General features: G+C 47.9%; 2 protein-coding genes across 7 annotated transcripts in view; one reads left to right on the plus strand and one right to left on the minus strand.

Moving 5' to 3' along the window:
• The first annotated feature begins 72 nt into the window (after positions 1 to 72).
• On the plus strand, positions 73 to 7,632 carry GMPPB (GDP-mannose pyrophosphorylase B). 2 transcript variants are annotated; one of them, XM_028718591.2, is made up of 10 exons: positions 73 to 229; positions 485 to 619; positions 1,313 to 1,393; positions 3,473 to 3,521; positions 3,771 to 3,913; positions 4,625 to 4,783; positions 4,977 to 5,055; positions 5,380 to 5,507; positions 5,773 to 5,955; positions 6,908 to 7,632. In XM_028718591.2, the coding sequence occupies exons 2-10, from the start codon at positions 491 to 493 to the stop codon at positions 7,037 to 7,039; spliced, it is 1,083 nt and encodes a 360-aa protein (XP_028574424.1). In that variant the 5' UTR covers positions 73 to 229; positions 485 to 490; the 3' UTR covers positions 7,040 to 7,632. The 2 variants fall into 2 exon arrangements, with proteins under 2 accessions (XP_028574424.1, XP_077780843.1); XM_077924717.1 differs by lacking the exon at positions 73 to 229 and adding an exon at positions 324 to 347.
• Positions 7,633 to 7,812: 180 nt separating this feature from the next.
• RNF123 (ring finger protein 123) overlaps positions 7,813 to 17,840 on the minus strand; it is an 89,309-nt gene continuing 79,281 nt past the window's right edge. For all 5 annotated transcript variants that reach the window (XM_077924714.1, XM_077924711.1, XM_077924712.1 and 2 more), the window contains 4 exons: positions 17,261 to 17,403; positions 12,776 to 12,870; positions 9,869 to 9,954; positions 7,813 to 9,214 (listed from right to left, as the gene is read on the minus strand). In XM_077924714.1, coding sequence (XP_077780840.1) covers positions 9,115 to 9,214; positions 9,869 to 9,954; positions 12,776 to 12,870; positions 17,261 to 17,403 — 424 coding nt within the window. In that variant the 3' untranslated portion in view covers positions 7,813 to 9,114. The remainder of the gene's footprint in view (positions 9,215 to 9,868; positions 9,955 to 12,775; positions 12,871 to 17,260; positions 17,404 to 17,840) is intronic.

Raw genomic sequence — 17,840 nt, forward strand, 5'->3', positions numbered from 1 at the left:
CGCAAGGCGGTCGCATTTCTAACCTGTCCGCGTTGCTGCGGCAACGCGGTAGCTAGCGTTCTGATTGGCCGACAAGCATCGCCGCTCTCGGCCGCCATTGGATGTTTAGGATGCTTGGACACGTCCGGCGCACTGATTGGTCGACCGATTCGGAAGGGAGTTTGACGGAGATGTCGTGGTGGCTGGTTCTGTCGGCTGTAGGCGGAGTGGCACCTCCGGGCCGGGTCAGGTGAGTTACGCGGGGCCGAGTGCGGAGGGGTGACGTGGGCTACGACTACGGGCCTCCTGAAGACCACCGAGGGCTCCAGAGGCGGCGGCGGCCGGGCTCTGAGCTCGAGGGGCCGCCGGCAAGTCCTGCTTGGCTGGGGGTCGACGCGGGGAGGTTGGGAGACCATCGAGGGGGACCTGGCAGGCAGCGGGGCCGGTGAGGCCTTGGGGGCGGCGAGGGGTCTGACGCTTCGCCCTTTCCTCCGCCCTCTTTCAGGCAAGGATGAAGGCGCTGATCTTGGTGGGGGGCTATGGCACGCGGCTGCGGCCCCTGACCCTCAGCATCCCGAAGCCCCTGGTGGAATTTTGCAACAAGCCTATCCTGCTGCACCAGGTGGAGGCTCTGGTCAAGGTAGGATTGAGCACCAGCTTTCTGTGTTTGGGTGGGTGGGTGAAGGTGAGGCTGCCGTCCGCTTAGAGGGGCGGGGGGCGGGGGAGAAGAGAGATTCAGGGGCCTCTTTTTCCTGAAAAGGGCGCTGTGCCTTTTAAGAGCTGCATGGCAGACTGGAATTCAATAGGTGAAGCTTTTGCTGTTGAGTTATTCCATGGGAAAGTTTCCTGCACATATCTGGGATGGCTTCTTGTGCTGTGCCCTCTGCCACGTTTCCTGTGCATTTCTAGGCATCTCTCCATCTCTGTGCTAGCTGAAGATAAATTACTTTGCTTTACCATACAGATAAATAGGGATGGATGTACATTTTGGATAACTTGTGCTATAGCCAGGGAAAGTGGCTCATACAAATGGATCACAGACTAATACCTAAGTGATAGGTGGTCTTCTTCCAGATTTAGGAGTGGAATGTGTGAATTCTAACTGCTGCCCTTTTGCTGATTTAGCTTCCTTTTGCTCAGTGAGTTGATGGGGAAAGGATTAGAAATGTTTCTCTCTGTTCCAATCTTGCATAACCATCCCTTACATCTTCTAAATAATTATGATCTCTGGTCCGGTTGGATGGATATTGCCTCCCAGGGTCTGGACACCTGATCACCTCAGTTGCATGCGTAGTTCGAGTGTCTTGGAGTTACTATTCCTCTTCTCTGACAGGCAGGTGTGAACCATGTGATCCTTGCTGTCAGTTATATGTCAGAACTGCTGGAAAAGGAGATGAAAGAACAAGAGCAAAGGGTAAGTTTTGAGTTGATAGTTCTTAGGCTGCTTTCCTGAACCTGATGGTTGGGGGTCCTGTAGATGTGCAGGAGTTGATTGGAACTCTTCATTTGCTATAGCATTTTGTCTTAATGTGGCTGAGGTTCTATGAAAGCTAGTGGCTCAATAGCATTACCTAAACTCATGCTGCTTTCACAGAGCATAGCCTTGTGAATCACTAACTCTAGTGATTATCTTTCAGTGTTCATGAGGTGGGTATTTGATAGTTCACTTTATTTTTGGGGAGTTTTGGAACTGCAAGGAAAGGGGTTCGCTTTGGACTTTGCTGAGTTAGATAGTCTGTATATGCTAGGGCCTCTATGTGAAACTCAAATTAATTATAGTGCAGTGCATGAGCTTTAATTAGATTACAATATATTATAATTTTAACTGAAGCCAACTAAACCAAAATAAGCGCATGTTGTGCAAGTATATCCATAAATGTCGCTCACTTCCTACACTGTAAAAAGCAGGGTGTGACTTTTTCTTGGCACCGTGCCATACCACTTTTTGTAACTTCCTGTAACTGAAGGTTTATGGATTCAGTTTCATTGGCAATACCAGCTACACAAGTGTTGGTTAGAAGCAAGAAAACTTTCCTTCAGTAAAGATCTAGCTAGTGGTACACTCTTAACAACAGCACTCTCTTTTTGTGATTTGATATGATTCACTGGCAGATTACTTTGGCCAGAAACCTATTATTTTCAAATAGATGGAACCTATTGTCTATAACTATTTGAAGACAGGGTGGTATTCAAAATAGATGCACTAGCTCAAGGATTAGTACTAATGCATTGGACCCCCCTGCCCACCATGCACTGTGCTGTCCTCAAATCTGTTCCAGAGGGTTTCAGAACATATTTAGAGAGTGTCTGGGGGGGGGCATTGTACAAGCAGATAGTACAGATTTTTTCCTGCTGACGGAATGTATTCTTTGTGCTGCACCAAATACAACCTATACTTTTAATGCACATCTTATTTCAGACATTCCAGCATAAAAGGCTTAGCACCCTCTCCATTGTTACACTGGGACCAGATTCAACTGATTTGCTAGTGGAAGTACAACGGGGCTTCTTCCCCCCTTTGCCCTGTGTGCCCCCATGCCTTCCCCAAATACGCTCTCGCAGGTTGGGAGAACCCACTGAAGAGCACGGGGGGAGGAGGAGATGGGAGATCATGCTGTTTGCAAAGCGTATATGCTTGTGCTGACAAAATGATCAAATTAGTGTAACACTGAATTCTACCCACTGACTGCATTCTTTTTATTTTGGGGCTTCAAGGGTGCCATGTGCCTATTGGCTTGAATCCTAAGACAAGACAGCTTTAGAAAGTTCATGGAAGGAAGATTTCCCATTTCCTATCTACACCCACAGCCACCTGTGCTTCTCCAATAGCTTCTCTGAAGGAATGGGGTCCCCAATTGTGGGACAAAGTGCAGGCAACTTTGGGAGGAGTCGAAGTTAGGAAACCTTCCTTCCATGAACTTTCTGAAGTTACCTTAGGATTCAAGCCAAATTTAGGGCAGTTATCAGCCATCCTCCATGCCCCATCCCACATTTTACAAACATTGTTCTAGGGAGGTTTTCAGGGGAAAGAGGGAACAGGAAACTTTTATTCTGTGAACTTCCTCAAGTTAACTTATCTGAGGATCCAAGCCACTGATTCTAACCTCCTCTTTGTAATTGTGAATGCAGCGACCCCTCTGACCCTTAGTGTACCTAACTTAGCTAAAATTCTGTTGGACTTGATGAACTTGCTTTCAAATGTGGACGGTGTGTTACATGACTTTCTAAGAGGGAAAATAAAGTTTAGTTATTTCATCTTAATTTATGCTTCATTAGAACAAGTACCCCCACAAAGCCAGGGAGCCTGCAATCTGTAGGTCACCATAAATTCATCATTGAATAATATTGATATGGTTATCTAGTTCTATTAGAGAGGATTTATGAAAATCTGATGACTAAGGGAAGGGTATATAACCAGGTCACTGGCACACATATTCCGTTGGTGGTGCTCATCTTCTAATTCTGTTTTCCAAATTCTACTTTTGTTTCCTAGCTGGGCATTCACATTTCCCTGTCGCATGAGAAGGAACCACTGGGCACAGGTAACTGAAGCAGCCACTCTCTTGTGGAGAAGTGAGGTTATAGGGGGAGTAAATGTGGGATCAGAATCAAAACTTGTGGCAACCTGGAGTGTCCTAGCTATATGCAGGAGGAGGATTGGGTACTACTTATTCTGATCAGGAGCTATATAGGATGGAACTTTCTAAGGTGGGTTGAGCAGTGCATGCTGGCTGTTGTTGTTGAAGGGCACATGAATAGGTGAATATTGAGGGCTCTGGTTTCCTCCACAGCTGGACCCCTGGCACTAGCGCGGGAGCTGTTGACCGAGAATGCTGAGCCTTTTTTTGTGCTCAACAGTGATGTGATCTGCGATTTCCCCTTCAAAGACATGGTGCAGTTCCACAGGCATCATGGAAAAGAGGGCACCATTGTGGTAAGTACCTGAGGGGCACCCACTCCATGCTTGTAATGCTCCATTGCAGGAGTGGCCCTCCAGAGGTTGCTGGATTCCAGCTCCCATCAGCATGAGCCAATAGTCAGGGATGATGATAATTGTAGTCTGTCAACATCTTTGGAAAGCCAAAGGGTAGACCCCTTGCTCTTTTGCTTGGAATTGCCCATGGATCCTTGGACAACCTAGTTTCTGTTGGTTGCGGAGCTGCCAGAAAGCTAAGTTTAGCAGGCCAGCTGGAGACATAGGCAGAAAGAGCTCCATCCCTTCCACAAACCCTTAATACTTGGCAAAAACTGTAGTTGCAGGAACAAAGAACGAAGAAGAATCATCGGATTTTAGAATTGGAAAGGATCCCAAGGGACATCTAGTCCAATCCTCTGCAACCCACTTAAAAAAAAAATCAAGCCCCTCCTGTGGGTGTTATAAATGCCTCCCCTTGTTCACATGCACAGGAGCACGCTTATTAATTAGTTCTTATTTTAGGGATGAACTGCACACCCATATCTTTCTCTAATACAAAAACAGAAATGGTTGGAGTAAAGGTCTTCCGTGTCCTATCCTTTATTTTGCTCATGGGGTTCTTTTTAAAATAAGAGATCAGGATAGTAAACTAGGCATGGCACTTCAATAGAGCTCTTTCTGTGCCCTCCAAGTACCATGGCTGGGTGTGATGCCAACTTTGCCTTGCAGGTGACCAAAGTGGAGGAGCCCTCCAAATATGGCGTCGTGGTATGTGAGTCAGATACAGGGCGCATACACCGCTTTGTGGAGAAACCCCAAGTTTTTGTTTCCAACAAGATCAACGCTGGCATGTACATCTTAAACCCAAGCGTGCTACAGCGGATCGAGGTATGAGGCCGGAAGGGTGGAACAGGGATCTTGCACAGGGCAGACTGGCTGGGGTGTTTGGGGTTGTGGTTTTAGTTGGGCATCTCATCCTTTCATGCCAGTGAGATCAAGGATGATGATGTCCATGGGAACAGTACATCTCTAGTCTTTACAACATAAATGGCCAACTGGTAGTACTCTTGCCTTCCCTTAGCTGCGGCCTACCTCGATTGAGAAGGAGATATTCCCAGTGATGGCAGAACAAGGACAACTCTATGCCATGGAACTGCAGGGTAAGGGCACATGGAAGGATTTGGAATGGTACTTTGATCCTAAGGGGCTCTCACAGATGTAGGCAGTGATTTGAGGAGAGGGCATATTAGACAATTAGATGTTAAGTCAGTGAAGACCTGGGACTGGAGCTGAGAAGTAAAAATAAGATCAAGATGTGGAAGATACCACATAACATGCAAGTGCCCTGTAGGGCAATGTTTGAATGAAATAACGTAATGCGGTTTCACTGCACATCTTGCTATATGCTGCCTTTGGGGAGGAAGGCTGGTATAAGGTCCATCAATGGAGACAGGTGTCTTATTAATGCAGCTTTGTCACCACAGGGTTCTGGATGGACATTGGGCAGCCCAAAGACTTTCTGACCGGCATGTGCATGTATCTGCAATATCTACGGCTGAAACATCCCGAGAGGCTGCACTCAGGACCGGGTTTCATGGGGAATGTATTAGTGGTAATTCTATTCTTGTATTTCTTTGGAGCGAGGGTGGGCAGCACTTCATTAAAGGCTGATCTAAAACTGGTAGTATATTGAGCAAGGCAACAGCAGCTCTTGATATTACATCTACCATCTTGTGGACTAGAGCTGTGAAGGAATGTTGTTCTCTTCCATCTAGTTTCCTCTGAGGAGGAGGAAGCTACTTCCCAGACCAGAGCTGTGGAAGCTGCTCAAGAAACACCAATTTACTTTCATGCACAATTTCCCCCCTCCACTTCAGGACCCAACTGCCAAGATTGGATCAAACTGCAGTATTGGTCCCAATGTCACCATTGGGGCAGGCGTGGTGATAGAGGACGGGGTTCGAATCAAACGTTGCACTGTGCTGAAGGGGTCGCGGATCCGGTCTCATTCGTGGCTGGAGTCCTGCATTGTTGGCTGGAGCTCCTCTGTAGGCCAGTGGGTAAGTTATGTGACAGAGCAATCCTCATCAGGCAGATACACACTGGGGAAAGTGAAGCTGCAGCCCAACTGCTGTAGGCTGAGGGAATGTAAACATTTTCTGCTCTTCTATGGGGAAAGGTTACCTCTCTGGGCAGGATCATAAATGGAGAGAGCTGGAATGCAGGATAATTTTGTTTATTCCTCTCGGTGGCCCCAATGTGCCTCTTTCCTGGCCTTAACATACCCCCCTTTTGCCCTGCACACTGGGATAGCTTGTGCCAGGAGAGCTTTACTTCAGCCAGGTGAAGTCGCCAGCTTAAGGCCACCTGAGCCACAGGGGTGGGGAGATCAGGTCATACCATAACCTCTCCCAGCCAGTGTGTCTGGGACTTAAGAATTGCACTGTTGGTCAGAGCTGCATCTTAGCAAGACTAACTAGTTCTTTTACTGATGAGTGAGCTGGAGTGCACAGTCCACACAAATGCTACTGTGATGTAGTTTCTTCACATGTCTGCATGTTTGTTTTCTCACTCATGATGGACTTGTAGCTTTGCAGTGGTTGTGTGTTCATACTCACTACCCTTATTATTATGAGAGCTGCATTTATAACAGGGAAACATGCCCTATAAAGTCCCAATTTAATATCTTTCAGTGCTGCTTTGTGCTAGGTATCAAGCTGTCCTTTCCCTATGAGTTGAATTGGTACCAGATTTAGTGGCAATTTGAGTAAGATTTAGGGAAACTCTACAGGTATAATTCTCATGGCATCTCATTCTGGCTGCTCCTGCTTTTAATTAGCAGCCCAGAGCCAGAAAAGCAAGGGCAGAACTTGTTAGAAACAGACTCCTGAGTAGCCATAGGACTGTACCATGGAGGAAAATAACTGCCTTAGCCTAAGTCTATCTTGTAACATACTACTTCCCCCCAGCTCAGCATAGAGTTGTCTAACTGTATGTCACACCCTTCCTCAGGTACGGATGGAGAATGTGTCAGTGCTGGGAGAGGATGTCATAGTGAATGATGAACTCTACCTCAATGGTGCCAACGTGCTGCCTCACAAATCCATTGCGGAGTCTGTACCGGAGCCACGCATCATCATGTAGCAGTCCTGGGCCTTGAGTATTGGACCTGCTGAGAGGGCCCTCCCTGTCTTACCCTCTTACAAGGGGAATCCCCACCCTGTGCCTTGGGAGCGGGGGCTCCTTGTTGACTTTTATGCTGAGAAAATACTAACCTTCTGCTGGAATCCTAGGAGTGTAGTAGGATAAGGAGGTTTGTAAGCTGGCTGGAGTGCTCCTCAGAATCACTGCTTAGCATAAGGCACGATGACCTGGGCCAGCTCCAGTGCAACAGGCCGTTGAGCTACTACTGGAAAGTAACCCTAATGTGCTTGCTTGTGTGGTTCTGCAGTAGGAGTTCAGCTGCTGCAAGAGAACAGTCCCAGGCAGGCCCGGTGAGGAGAAAGAACAGCATGCTGTGCTTTTATTTCAGGATAACATGTGCTGCTCATGTTGCACAAAGGGAAGACAGAATACAGTCCTCTTCTTTGGAACTCTACTGCCTTACAGAGACTGATCCCTCTCTCTTCCCTCCATATGGCCAATAATCACTAACTATTACTATTCAAGAACTCTGGACAGGGCTCTGTCAATTAATGGGGACGGGGAATGAAATTATATTGTCATGAAGAATGGGAGCTGTGGTGTGTCATATGTTTTCTTTAACTCCGCTTGGGGAACAACAATGGCAGTTTTGTATGGCAGCTCACTTTTACCGCTGCCTTCCTTGCAGCCAATCCCATCTTGTACTGCTGCTGTGCCAGCCTTTAGGACAGTGCTCCATAAAATGGAGAGAAGAATACACATAACTCACCGCCTTAAGGAATAATAATTTAATAATATTCCATTGTATGGAAGTTAACACCCCTTCCACTTTGGAGGGTGGTGGGGGAGAGAGACAATCATAGATGCACATAAGTTAAAATTCCTTGCTTCAAGCACAATGCTTGCTGCCCTCCCCGACACTTCTGGTTACAAGTCACACACAGTTAGTAAATTAAAAAACAGCAACCATCCTTGTCTGCTCCTGGATAGTACAGGCAGCCTGGTCACACAGTGAAGGGCTGGTGCCATGGGCACCTTCTGCTGGTGGAAGAGAGCAGTGCAATCAGGTTCACCCCTGCAGTAGCCCATAAAGATCAACCTAGCTCGTACTTCTCCCAACCAGAATACAATGCATGGGACAAACTCTGGCCCCCGCTATATCTGTTTTTCTTTTCTTGGAGAAGCTTGGGAGTCTATTCAGACTCATTCCTCTGGTTGTTGTGGGCTTCATCTCTGCACTTCTGTTAGTCATGGCATAGTGTGCCTGCTGTTGCATTCACTAAGCTCCCCAGACCAAAAACTGGGCCTTGTGTCTTTGCTATGCGTAGTTAGCAGTCCCTACCTGCAAAGGAAAGGAGCTATATGCACAAAGAGCAGAGTCTAATGTTTAAGTGGACAGATGGTACAATCTTTCACTTACCAGCGCATCTGATTGCAGGTGGGAGAATGGCTTGTCAATATCTCCCTCCGTCACCAAGGCATATCAGGTGGCACAGCTGGGCAGGCTGCTGCACGATATGCCCACGTAAATATCTCAACCAACTCTGAGCAACACACACACTTGTCAAAACAGCTGCTAAGCGCTGCAGCAAAAAACACACTTGGCTAGTGGCCAGCTGGGCTCACAGGAGCGATGTTGCCTGTGAGATCAGCTTTTACCCCATCGAGAAAAGCACCACACCAAAGGGGATGTGTCCCAGCTACAGTACGAGACAGGCTTCCTGGGGCAAATGCAGAAAAGGAGCTACAGATTCAGGCTGAGGTAGAAAACCTGAGCATGTTCAGCCCCCTTGTACATGCCCCATGGGAAAAGCCCAGTGCCTGCTGGCTTGGAGTCAATGACAGCAACAGGAAGTGTACCTAAATTCAGGGGGGTTGAAGGATATGATGTGGCCGAGGGGATGCATATGGCAGTGCCTGGCCTGCAAGAAGTGTTATAAATTAAAAAAACACACAACTGAGCTCAGCTGTGCTGAACAGCAGCCGCCTTTGACAGAGGTGCTCTCGAAGCAAGGAGAGTCCATCTTGTGGAGAAGCTGCCTGGGCATGCGGCCCTGCCCTGCAGGGTCCAGGCACTAGGAGGTGGCTGGCTTCATGTAATCATCCACACCCGTGATGGTGGCTTTGCAGAAGAAGCAGTCCTTGTTGTTCATCAGGTGCTGGTTGATGCAGGCTCTAGAAAGACAAGAGCAGGAGGCCTTGGACATTTGTTCACAGCTAGAGGCCGAGCTTTGGCCCAACAAAGTACCTAAAAGTCCCTTGCTAGGCATAAATGAGTGCAAGTGTCCTGTGCATGCAAGATAATGCCCTCTTTCCTCTTAAAATCAAATTCTACAGCTTCTCTATAAAACAAATTACACAAATTTGTTTTGGGGGCATGTGCTAAGTCATGGTAATGACTTAGAGGAATGGGAGACACTGAAGTCTTCCCCTGCCCCCAGCCAGTTTGAATCCTGATCAGCCTTCCTCATGGCTTCTAAGATTTATTTACAAATGGCACACTTTATCAACCAAACTTTGCAGCCCAAAAGGTTAAAATGCTAGCTTTAAAAAAACACAAATCAGTTGAATCTGCATGCGCAGTGCAATCACAGCCTTGCGTATGGGAGAGCTGGCCTAAGTAGCTATTCAGAAGCATCATGCTGCTGTGTCTTTCCATTAGGGCAACAAGTGAAAAGGAGATTTCAGCTAGGAAGCTTCAGAGAATTCAAATGGCAAAATCCGTTAATTAAATCTCAAGCTATGGTCTGGGGCACCTTCTAGGATCCCTTCCATCCAACCAGGAAGCAAAAGTAGAGAAAAGCCCACATCCCCCAAGGGATTACTCACTTGCAGGACTTGTGGGAGCATGGCTTGAATACGGCAGATATGGGATGCGCGTAGCAGATGGGGCACAGGTCCTCCTCACTGGTGGGCTGCAAAAGAAGCAACACATCCACTCAGTTTATTGGCAGTTGCCAACACCCAGCCCACATCATGGTGTGATGCAAGGCGTCACATGGCAGAAGAACAGCAGCTCATTAACAGTTAATAACATAAAGGTTCTGCGCTAGACGCTGAAACTGAAATGGCTGGTTGGCTTTGTACATTTCATGCCAGGGCTTACTTAAGACACATGCTCCAAATGTTAGATCAGAACCACTTGTGTTGCTTTGCTCCATGCAGCAACTCTCTAAGAGTGTTGCCAGTGAGGTAGGAGGGGAAATGGTTCCAGGAAGATTCCACTATCAGCTATGAGGGCTCTACTCTCTCAGAAGGGCTACATGAACTGGAGGGCTACCTCTACCTCCATGGCCAAGAAAAGAGGAGAAAACAGGAATTCTAGCCTCCTGTGTCCTGTTCTTCACAGGGCAGTGTCCACCTTTGATTGCTCCTCTTCATGGCCTGATTAGGCCCTGGATGTCTAGAGGGGAGTGTGATAGGTCTGTCTCGCTCTTGGTGCAAAATGTTATAGGAACATGAGCGGATGAACCTCTCTCCCACTGCCACTGGGATGTGAAGCCCTGGCCTGTGGAGTGAAGTCCACGTTTCCTTGCTAACTATGCTCTGTAATCAGGGGAAGGGTGTTTTTAAAAAGTAAGCTATTAATTTTATTTCCTCTTCTTTTAAATGTAACGTCTTTCCCTGGGGAGTTCTATAAAAATGCTGATGACCGTAGGGATAGCACTCCTTTGGGTATTATGGGGACTCCTTCTCCCGGATGATGTCATAATGGAAGGGAGGGCCTTGTCTGTCCAAGAGGTGAGGGAATCCCAGTGAGCAGACTGCTGCCACTAGGGGGAGAAAGTGAGATTTTTAAAAAGTTTTGAAAAGATAACAATATAAATTATCTCTTATGAATTTTCCCCTTGGAGCACGGACCATGAGCGCTGCCTGTAAAGACCACCGTTAAGTGCACCTATACATATCCTGCTATCTTTCAATATAATTTTGGGAGAGCTAATAATCTCAGCAGCGGAAGCAGTAGTAAAGAATATACGGGGCTAGTCAACTTCTCTGCACTCGTCTCCCTGTGCAAAGAATGCAGAGAGTTCAGCTTAGCTTGAGGTTCTTAATGAAGGTTTGCTTCCTGCCCCGGGGTTGGCCTAGGCTAAGAGCATGAGTTCCTACTGAACCCAGGGACAGTGTGTTCCCATCCCATCAGCTGTCTCTCCCACCCCACCCCACCCACACCCTGTCCTCCTGCAGCAGCCTTTATGCAGCTCCAAACTGCAGCTGGAAGATGAGCAGCCACATTAATAATTCAGATCCTACCCCTGGCAGAGATCAGGTTGCTTCCTGGATCACAGCTTCTCTCTGGAGGTCACCCAGACAGAGCAACACACGCGGGGGCTGCTTCAGCAGCCGGAGTCCATCTGGGTAGCTTCTGTGCTGCTTAAGCTCCTCCTCCCTCCATGCCCATCCAGTCCATTTTTTTTTCAACAAAGAAACCCAGTTCTGTGTCTTCAATTTCGCAAATTCATCTTGAACAGCTTATTCTGCTTCCAAGGTTCAGAATTTCAAAAGAAATTGGAATTGTTTGGGCAAAGATTTGGGTTGGGTAGGGGGTAGGGGAGGGAGAATGGAGCTCTCAGGCCTCACTTCCCTGAAGACAGTGGAACTCCTTCCCACTGGGATATCTGTTTGGCTGCTGGGTGTTTGCAGATTACAAATGGTGAAGAACACAGAACAAGCATATTTCAGTGGTCATAAGTAAGTGCTGTACTCAGCGACCTTGTCAAGTGAGCACATAGCACAGGAATTTTGACTCTCATATTCATTCTATGTTCTACTACTGCTGGGCTGGCTAAACCCTGGTTTAGGGGCCTGATCTGACCCCTCAGTCAGTTTTTGTCTGACTCCCCACCACCAATTTTGGCAGTGCCAGAAAAAGGGGGAAAACAGTGAAGTACACTCGGTAGGAGGTAGGTGGGCTTCAGAGCCTTCGATGTTCCCCCTTCCTAGTTATCAGGCTGATCATTTGATGGGGGAGGATAATAACCCAATTTCCTCGGCTGATCAGCATGGATCAGCTGGGAAGGGGGGGGCGCTATGTGCCTCTTGAGTGTGTTATGTATGTGTGCATGAAAGTGGTTAGGGTGGGCACCCCCACAACTGGCATGTAAACCTCAGAGGAGGGGCCAAGGATGAATGTGACTCTCAGCCCAAAAAAAGAAAGCCACCCCTGCTTAATGAAGTTAAGGATATTATTAGCTTAGTAAGTGTGCATTAGCACCTGTGCATATGTATGCTACGCATCTACCTGTGCCCGTTCTCAGATCCTGCTCCCACAGGAAAACACACTGTCCTTACAGCTGGCTAAGAACTAGCCCTAAAGGAGGGGTGGTTATGAGGGTGATGCCAATATATTGTTGGACTCCCAATGGTCAGCAATGATGAGAGCTGGAGTCCAGGAGCAGCTGGAGGGCACCACATTGGCTATTGCTGCCCTACAACATTAGAGGTCAGCATCAACCTTTGCCATGGAACGTGGACACTTACCCTATATGGTTTTAACATGTCCAAGCCAAACCAGGTACCCAAGAAACAGAGACACCCAATGTTGCCAAGCAAGGTCAGTAATGACCCTTGTATCTGCAGGACCTTGTGAATGCTGCGCCTTCGCTTACCTCAGGCAATGCAGCAAGGGCCAGACCTTGATCTTTTGCCTCGGCTGAGGTCCTGCAAGGGGTGGTGCTATGGAGGGTGCCTTGGGCAAGTGGCCACACACATTCAGTTCATTAGGTGGAAGCTTACCAAGGTGGAGGCTGCAGCCTGCTTGGACTCTTCGCTGAGGTGGCCCAGCATTTGCTCCACCTTGGCCAGCTCTTCCTGGCTGATGTAATCAGTGTCTGCAGAGAAAAAGAGAGATTAATGATAAAGGAAGGACAAGTGGCAGCAGAGCGGGGTGTGTGGGGGAGCTTGCCCCGGATTTCTTTCTTCAGCCCCATCCCACCAATGACTGGTTGGGAGGGATTAAAATGAAGCTGTGGTGGAGGTCTTTGGCCACATGGTGGCAGAGCCCAGCATGAGCTGATCTGTTAACCAAGTGAGGTGCAAAGAGGTGAGGCACCTTGTTCTCAGTGTTATCACAGGACAGAGGAAAACGGCTTTGCGCAGTAGTGATCTATGGGGCAGGAACAAGGGTAGAGTTCTCAAAAGCCACCAGATGACAGCATGCATGGAAAGCAGCATGCAGGGATAGCTTCCCTGGGCCACAACTCTTGCTACAATTAGACAACCCAGAGATTTAGAGTGCTGAAGAGAAAGACTGGTCTATGTTTTAAAATATGCAAGCTTTGAGAGCCCCATAGACCATGCGATCAAAGATGACCAAGTCCTCAAGACGATGCCAAGGAAATGGATGTTAAATATTGCATCCGGAGTGGCAAGGTATCCATGAAAGGGGTGAAAACTCTTCAGTTGTCACAAGGCAATCAAAGCTTCCTATCTGAGCAACTCATGAGGGGGAACATGGGAGTGATCCTACAAAGGTTAAGCAACATTATTGTCAGTGCCATTAAGGGCTCTGACTATAATATGTGAGAAAGATCTTCTGATGCATGCATGCTCCTGCATACACACACACACACCCTCCACCTCTCTCTCCACCCCTCACATTTCTGATAAGCACGTGTTTGTTCTGGGGGAGCCTTCATAAGAAGAGCTCTGCCGGATCAGGCCGATGGCCCATGTAGTCCACCCACGGTGAACTACCAGATGTGAGAAACCCACAAACAGGATTGAACACAAGAGCACCTCCCCCTCCTGCAGTTTCCAGCAACTGGTATTCAGAAGTATTACTGCCTCTGACCTCTCCCTCTGCCCCTTTGGTTTCCTTAGGCCTCTGGGATTTGACACAGCAAAGCGCCTGCGAGAACTAGCATAGTTTTCCTTACTGGGTAGAGCAGGAAAAAATGGTTGGCAGAGAAGGCACAGGGCAACTTTGGCCATGCCCATACACCCGAGTCTATGAAGCAACCTTCACAAGCGGATCTAATATTTGCAAAGACTGCCTATGGCAGAGAATATCAGCCGCTGGGCCAGCTCAGTATCAGCATAGGTGGTGCTGCTGGCAGATACACAAGTACATGCATTTTTGGAATCGGGCTTTTAGACAGACACTCTCTGATGGGTGGGGCGGGAACAGTCCCTCCGCAGCCCAGAAATAGGATGGGAACACAAGCACTTTGCTGTAGGTTAAGGGAATTCAGAGCGAGGCAAGAGGGTGCAACAGTAGGTAATGCTACTGGGAGGGGCAGGGACTCAGCATGCTCCATTCTGGGAAACAATTAACAGTGCCTCTTTAAGATATAATGCACAGTGCATTGCGGAAAACAAAAGAGAATCTGCCTGTGGTGTCCTCTGCAGGCTACTGCCTTCCCTCTAGCACACGTTTTCACACTATCAGCAGGAAAAGGGAACCTGCAGTTGGCAGGCAGGGAAGTCCCACTTAATAATGACATTAGCGGGAAGGAAAGGACAGTGGTTATATTCCCTGCAGACTCGAATACAGCAGCAACCACCCCAAGGCACAGCCTTGTTCCATGTGAGGCATCCCCTGAGCTTTAGGATTCCCAGTTAACAGTAAACCCAGAGCACTTTCTAATATTACTTTCCTTTTTTGTTTTACAGCAGAGGATCATCATCAACCTTCCATAGTACTGCTTCAAATTTTTCCCAAGCACTCAACAGTGAGCATATTTGGACATGGTAGAGTAATTGTCATTACCCCGTTCCATTTCTCTTGGATGTAGCTTTCCTGGGCTCAGCAGACATTCACAAGGGAAGAAACCAGAGGTCATACTTGAGCTAAGATCTGGTTTATCATATTGGCTAAATGGCCTCTCTAAGATGCCTTAGTTCTGTAAAAACCTGGAAGTGTATGCTTTTTATCAAGGCTGGACCAAGACGTTTTGTTGCCTGAGGTCTGAAGGACAAGATGGCACCCTCCTTCCCATGCCATGTATAAAATCCAACCAGACTGGCAACTGAATCTTAGTTCAACAGTAACCATGGGGTCCTCCACTGCACCCAAGGACAGCAGCCTAGCACAGTGGGTGTAGGGCAGATTGCACGGCAATCACACAGGGCCAGTCCTATTATTAGGCAGAGTGCAACAGCCACCTTAGGCAGCAGATGCTGCATAAGCAACATCCCCTGGCCAGTCCTCCAGTGTCCTTTTGGCAGCTCCCCACCTTGGGAGGACAGAGCTGCGTGTGCCGTGTGGCCTGTCTTGCACCTTCCTAAGTTAGCTTGCTGCCTTCAGGTGCTGAAATATGCTATCCCATCACAAGTGCTGATGCAGCTTGCAGTCCAGTCAACTTCTGTGCATGGAATGGTGAGGGAGGGGAGAGGCCATCATCTAGTCATTTGCCTCAGGCAGCAAATTATCTTGAGCAGGCCCTGTACACAACAGCTCTGCCCTTTAGCACTTTGCTGTTGTTTCCTATCCCACAGTATCTGTCTCACTCTGCCTAATGGTAGGGCTGGCCCTGGTTTGCATGCATTCGCAGCTGGAGAACAAAAACTGGAAATGCCTCCCCCCCCCCCCCCCCCCGCGCAAGCCTGATGCAAGGAGGCCTTCAGCCAGCCTTTCATAGAGAGAGTGAGATAAATCATAATGGCCACAATTCAGCGGAGGTTAAAAGAAAGAGAAAGCTTTGCTGCCTGCTGCAGTAATCTTCCACAGTTCTCAATCACTTCAGCAGCTCTGCACCACTACCCCAATCACATAATGCCTTATTTCGTCATCAGCTCAAGATCTCCATGGAACTAACAGTTTCTAGAGGTTGTGTAAATAAAGCCTGCACTATTCCTTAGGGATCACGGTTTCCTCCATCTCAGCGCTCCAATTGCTTTCCTCTATCTCAGCAAACTTCAAGGGCATGGGCAGAGCCAAGGACAGGAGCTTGGTTCTCTCTCTCTCTCTCCAGCTGGACACACATTTCTTTTAAGAGATGGCATGTGGCAGTTTGGTATGCAAATGCATACATAACAGTACGTATTTTTTCGCTATAGAATTTTTTTTGCTGCTATCCTACTCAGCGAATAGGATTGGATCCTTAAAATGGGCTGTGGGGCAATGTTAAGTGAAAATAAAATAAGAAAAGATGCAAACTACTTCTTCTCTGAAAACACACACACACACACAGTGGGGCGGATGCACAGTGTGGGTACTCTACACAGCCACGACTGGTCCCTCCGGGGAACCATAAGCAGTGCCATGTGCTTCTCTGCTGTGCCACAGGACAGGAGGCCTGAGCAGCTGAAGAATAAGCTGCCTCTGTTGCTGGCATTGCTGATGCAGGAATCTGCCTTCTATTGAGGCAGGCCCTTGAGTCAATCCAGCCTCGTATAGTTTACTATTCTAACTGGCAGCAGCTCTAGGGGGTCTTGGGCAAAACTCTTTCACATCCCTTTTTACCTGATCCTTTTACCTGGAAATGTAAGAAGGCTGAACCCAGGACCTCCCTGCATGCAAATCCTGGGCCCTACCACTGGGCATCCCACAAGTCCACATTGCTCTGCTAAACCCCCCTGCACCTGCTCTCTGCACGGAGCTACAGTCAGCTCACCACCCAATTTGTGACTTATCTTGTTTTATTGTGTTGTGTTGTGTCCTATCTTGTTTTATTGTGTTGTTATTTTACAGCAGATGCATTTTAAAGTGTGGCTTTATTTTTCCATGTGGCTTTATGGAAAAGCAGCCTTGAATATTTCTTAGAAGAGAGGCTAATGAACTTACATATATGTATATACACCTTTCCCCCCCCTTTTAAAACCTATTCTTTTGCCTGAATTCTTAGCTGATCCTTCTTAGGAAACGTAAGAAGGGCCCTGATGGATCAGGCCAGTGGGCTAATCTAGTTCAGCATCCTATTCTCAGAGTAGGAAACCATATGCCTGTGGAAACAGGATGGAACAGTTGTTGCTGTTGCTGTTGGAGAGCAGAGGCACAGCAAGAGGAAAACGGAGTTATTCCCATGTTGTTGCCACAGGGCAAATATATTTGGTGGCCTCAAATACACAAAGCATCTGTGAAAAGCAGGGACAGGCAAGGAGGGAGGAGACACAAGACAGCTGTTTACAGGCTCTGTAGCGGAGATCTCAGTGATCACCCTTTCTACAAAAGGCACCTAGGAGTTACCCAAATGGCAAAGTGGCAGGCAACAAGGAGCCATGCAGGAACAAGCAACTTATGGCGTATGTTAAGCACAGAAAATCAGGGGAGATACTTACAGCTCTGCAGGGAGAAATGTTTCTTGTCAGCAGAAGCTGATGCCATCCCCAGGACTAGAGGCTCCGTGTTCCCCAACAAGTACTGAATAGAACGGAGCTGGAAACAGGGATCTGCCAGCAGCACAGCTGTTGCCCGCTCAGCCCTGGAAAGACAGACAGACATGCTTTATGAAGGCCTTGTCTTGGAGTGGCAGCACACCTCGCTGCTCTCAGCAATCCCTGTGTGACATGGCAATGTTTGCGTTCATGAGAACTGGCACCTCTAAGAGTAAAGGACACACTCTCTGGTCTTTAGAGCAATATTGCTTCATTAATATTGTTGTCAGACCTCCTGCCCCGAGGCCATCACAGGCTGCTCCCGTTGCTCACTGGTGGCCTAGCACAGCAATGGATGGTGCAGACCCAATGGCAATGGGAGAGGAAAAGGCAGGAAGTCAGAAAATGGGCCCATATGGTGCCTCCTAAGGGTCAGGCTGCTTTATAAAGACATCTGGAACTCCCTCTTGGCCAGAGTTGGTGGTCTCAAAGTGTAGGACATCTTGACAGGTCCACCTGACTTAACATCGTATGCGTTATTTTC

Source organism: Podarcis muralis, chromosome 2 (genome assembly GCF_964188315.1).
Source record: "Podarcis muralis chromosome 2, rPodMur119.hap1.1, whole genome shotgun sequence".
In the NCBI taxonomy this organism is placed as follows: Eukaryota; Metazoa; Chordata; class Lepidosauria; order Squamata; family Lacertidae; genus Podarcis; species Podarcis muralis.

Excerpts from the sequence above, each read along its gene's own strand:
- GMPPB (XM_028718591.2), top strand. The coding sequence starts at position 491 with ATGAAGGCGCTGATCTTGGTGGGGGGCTATGGCACGCGGCTGCGGCCC. Across the intron at positions 3,914-4,624 it reads GAAAAGAGGGCACCATTGTG|GTGACCAAAGTGGAGGAGCC; the intron begins GTAAGTACCTGA and ends TTTGCCTTGCAG. Across the intron at positions 4,784-4,976 it reads GCGTGCTACAGCGGATCGAG|CTGCGGCCTACCTCGATTGA; the intron begins GTATGAGGCCGG and ends GCCTTCCCTTAG.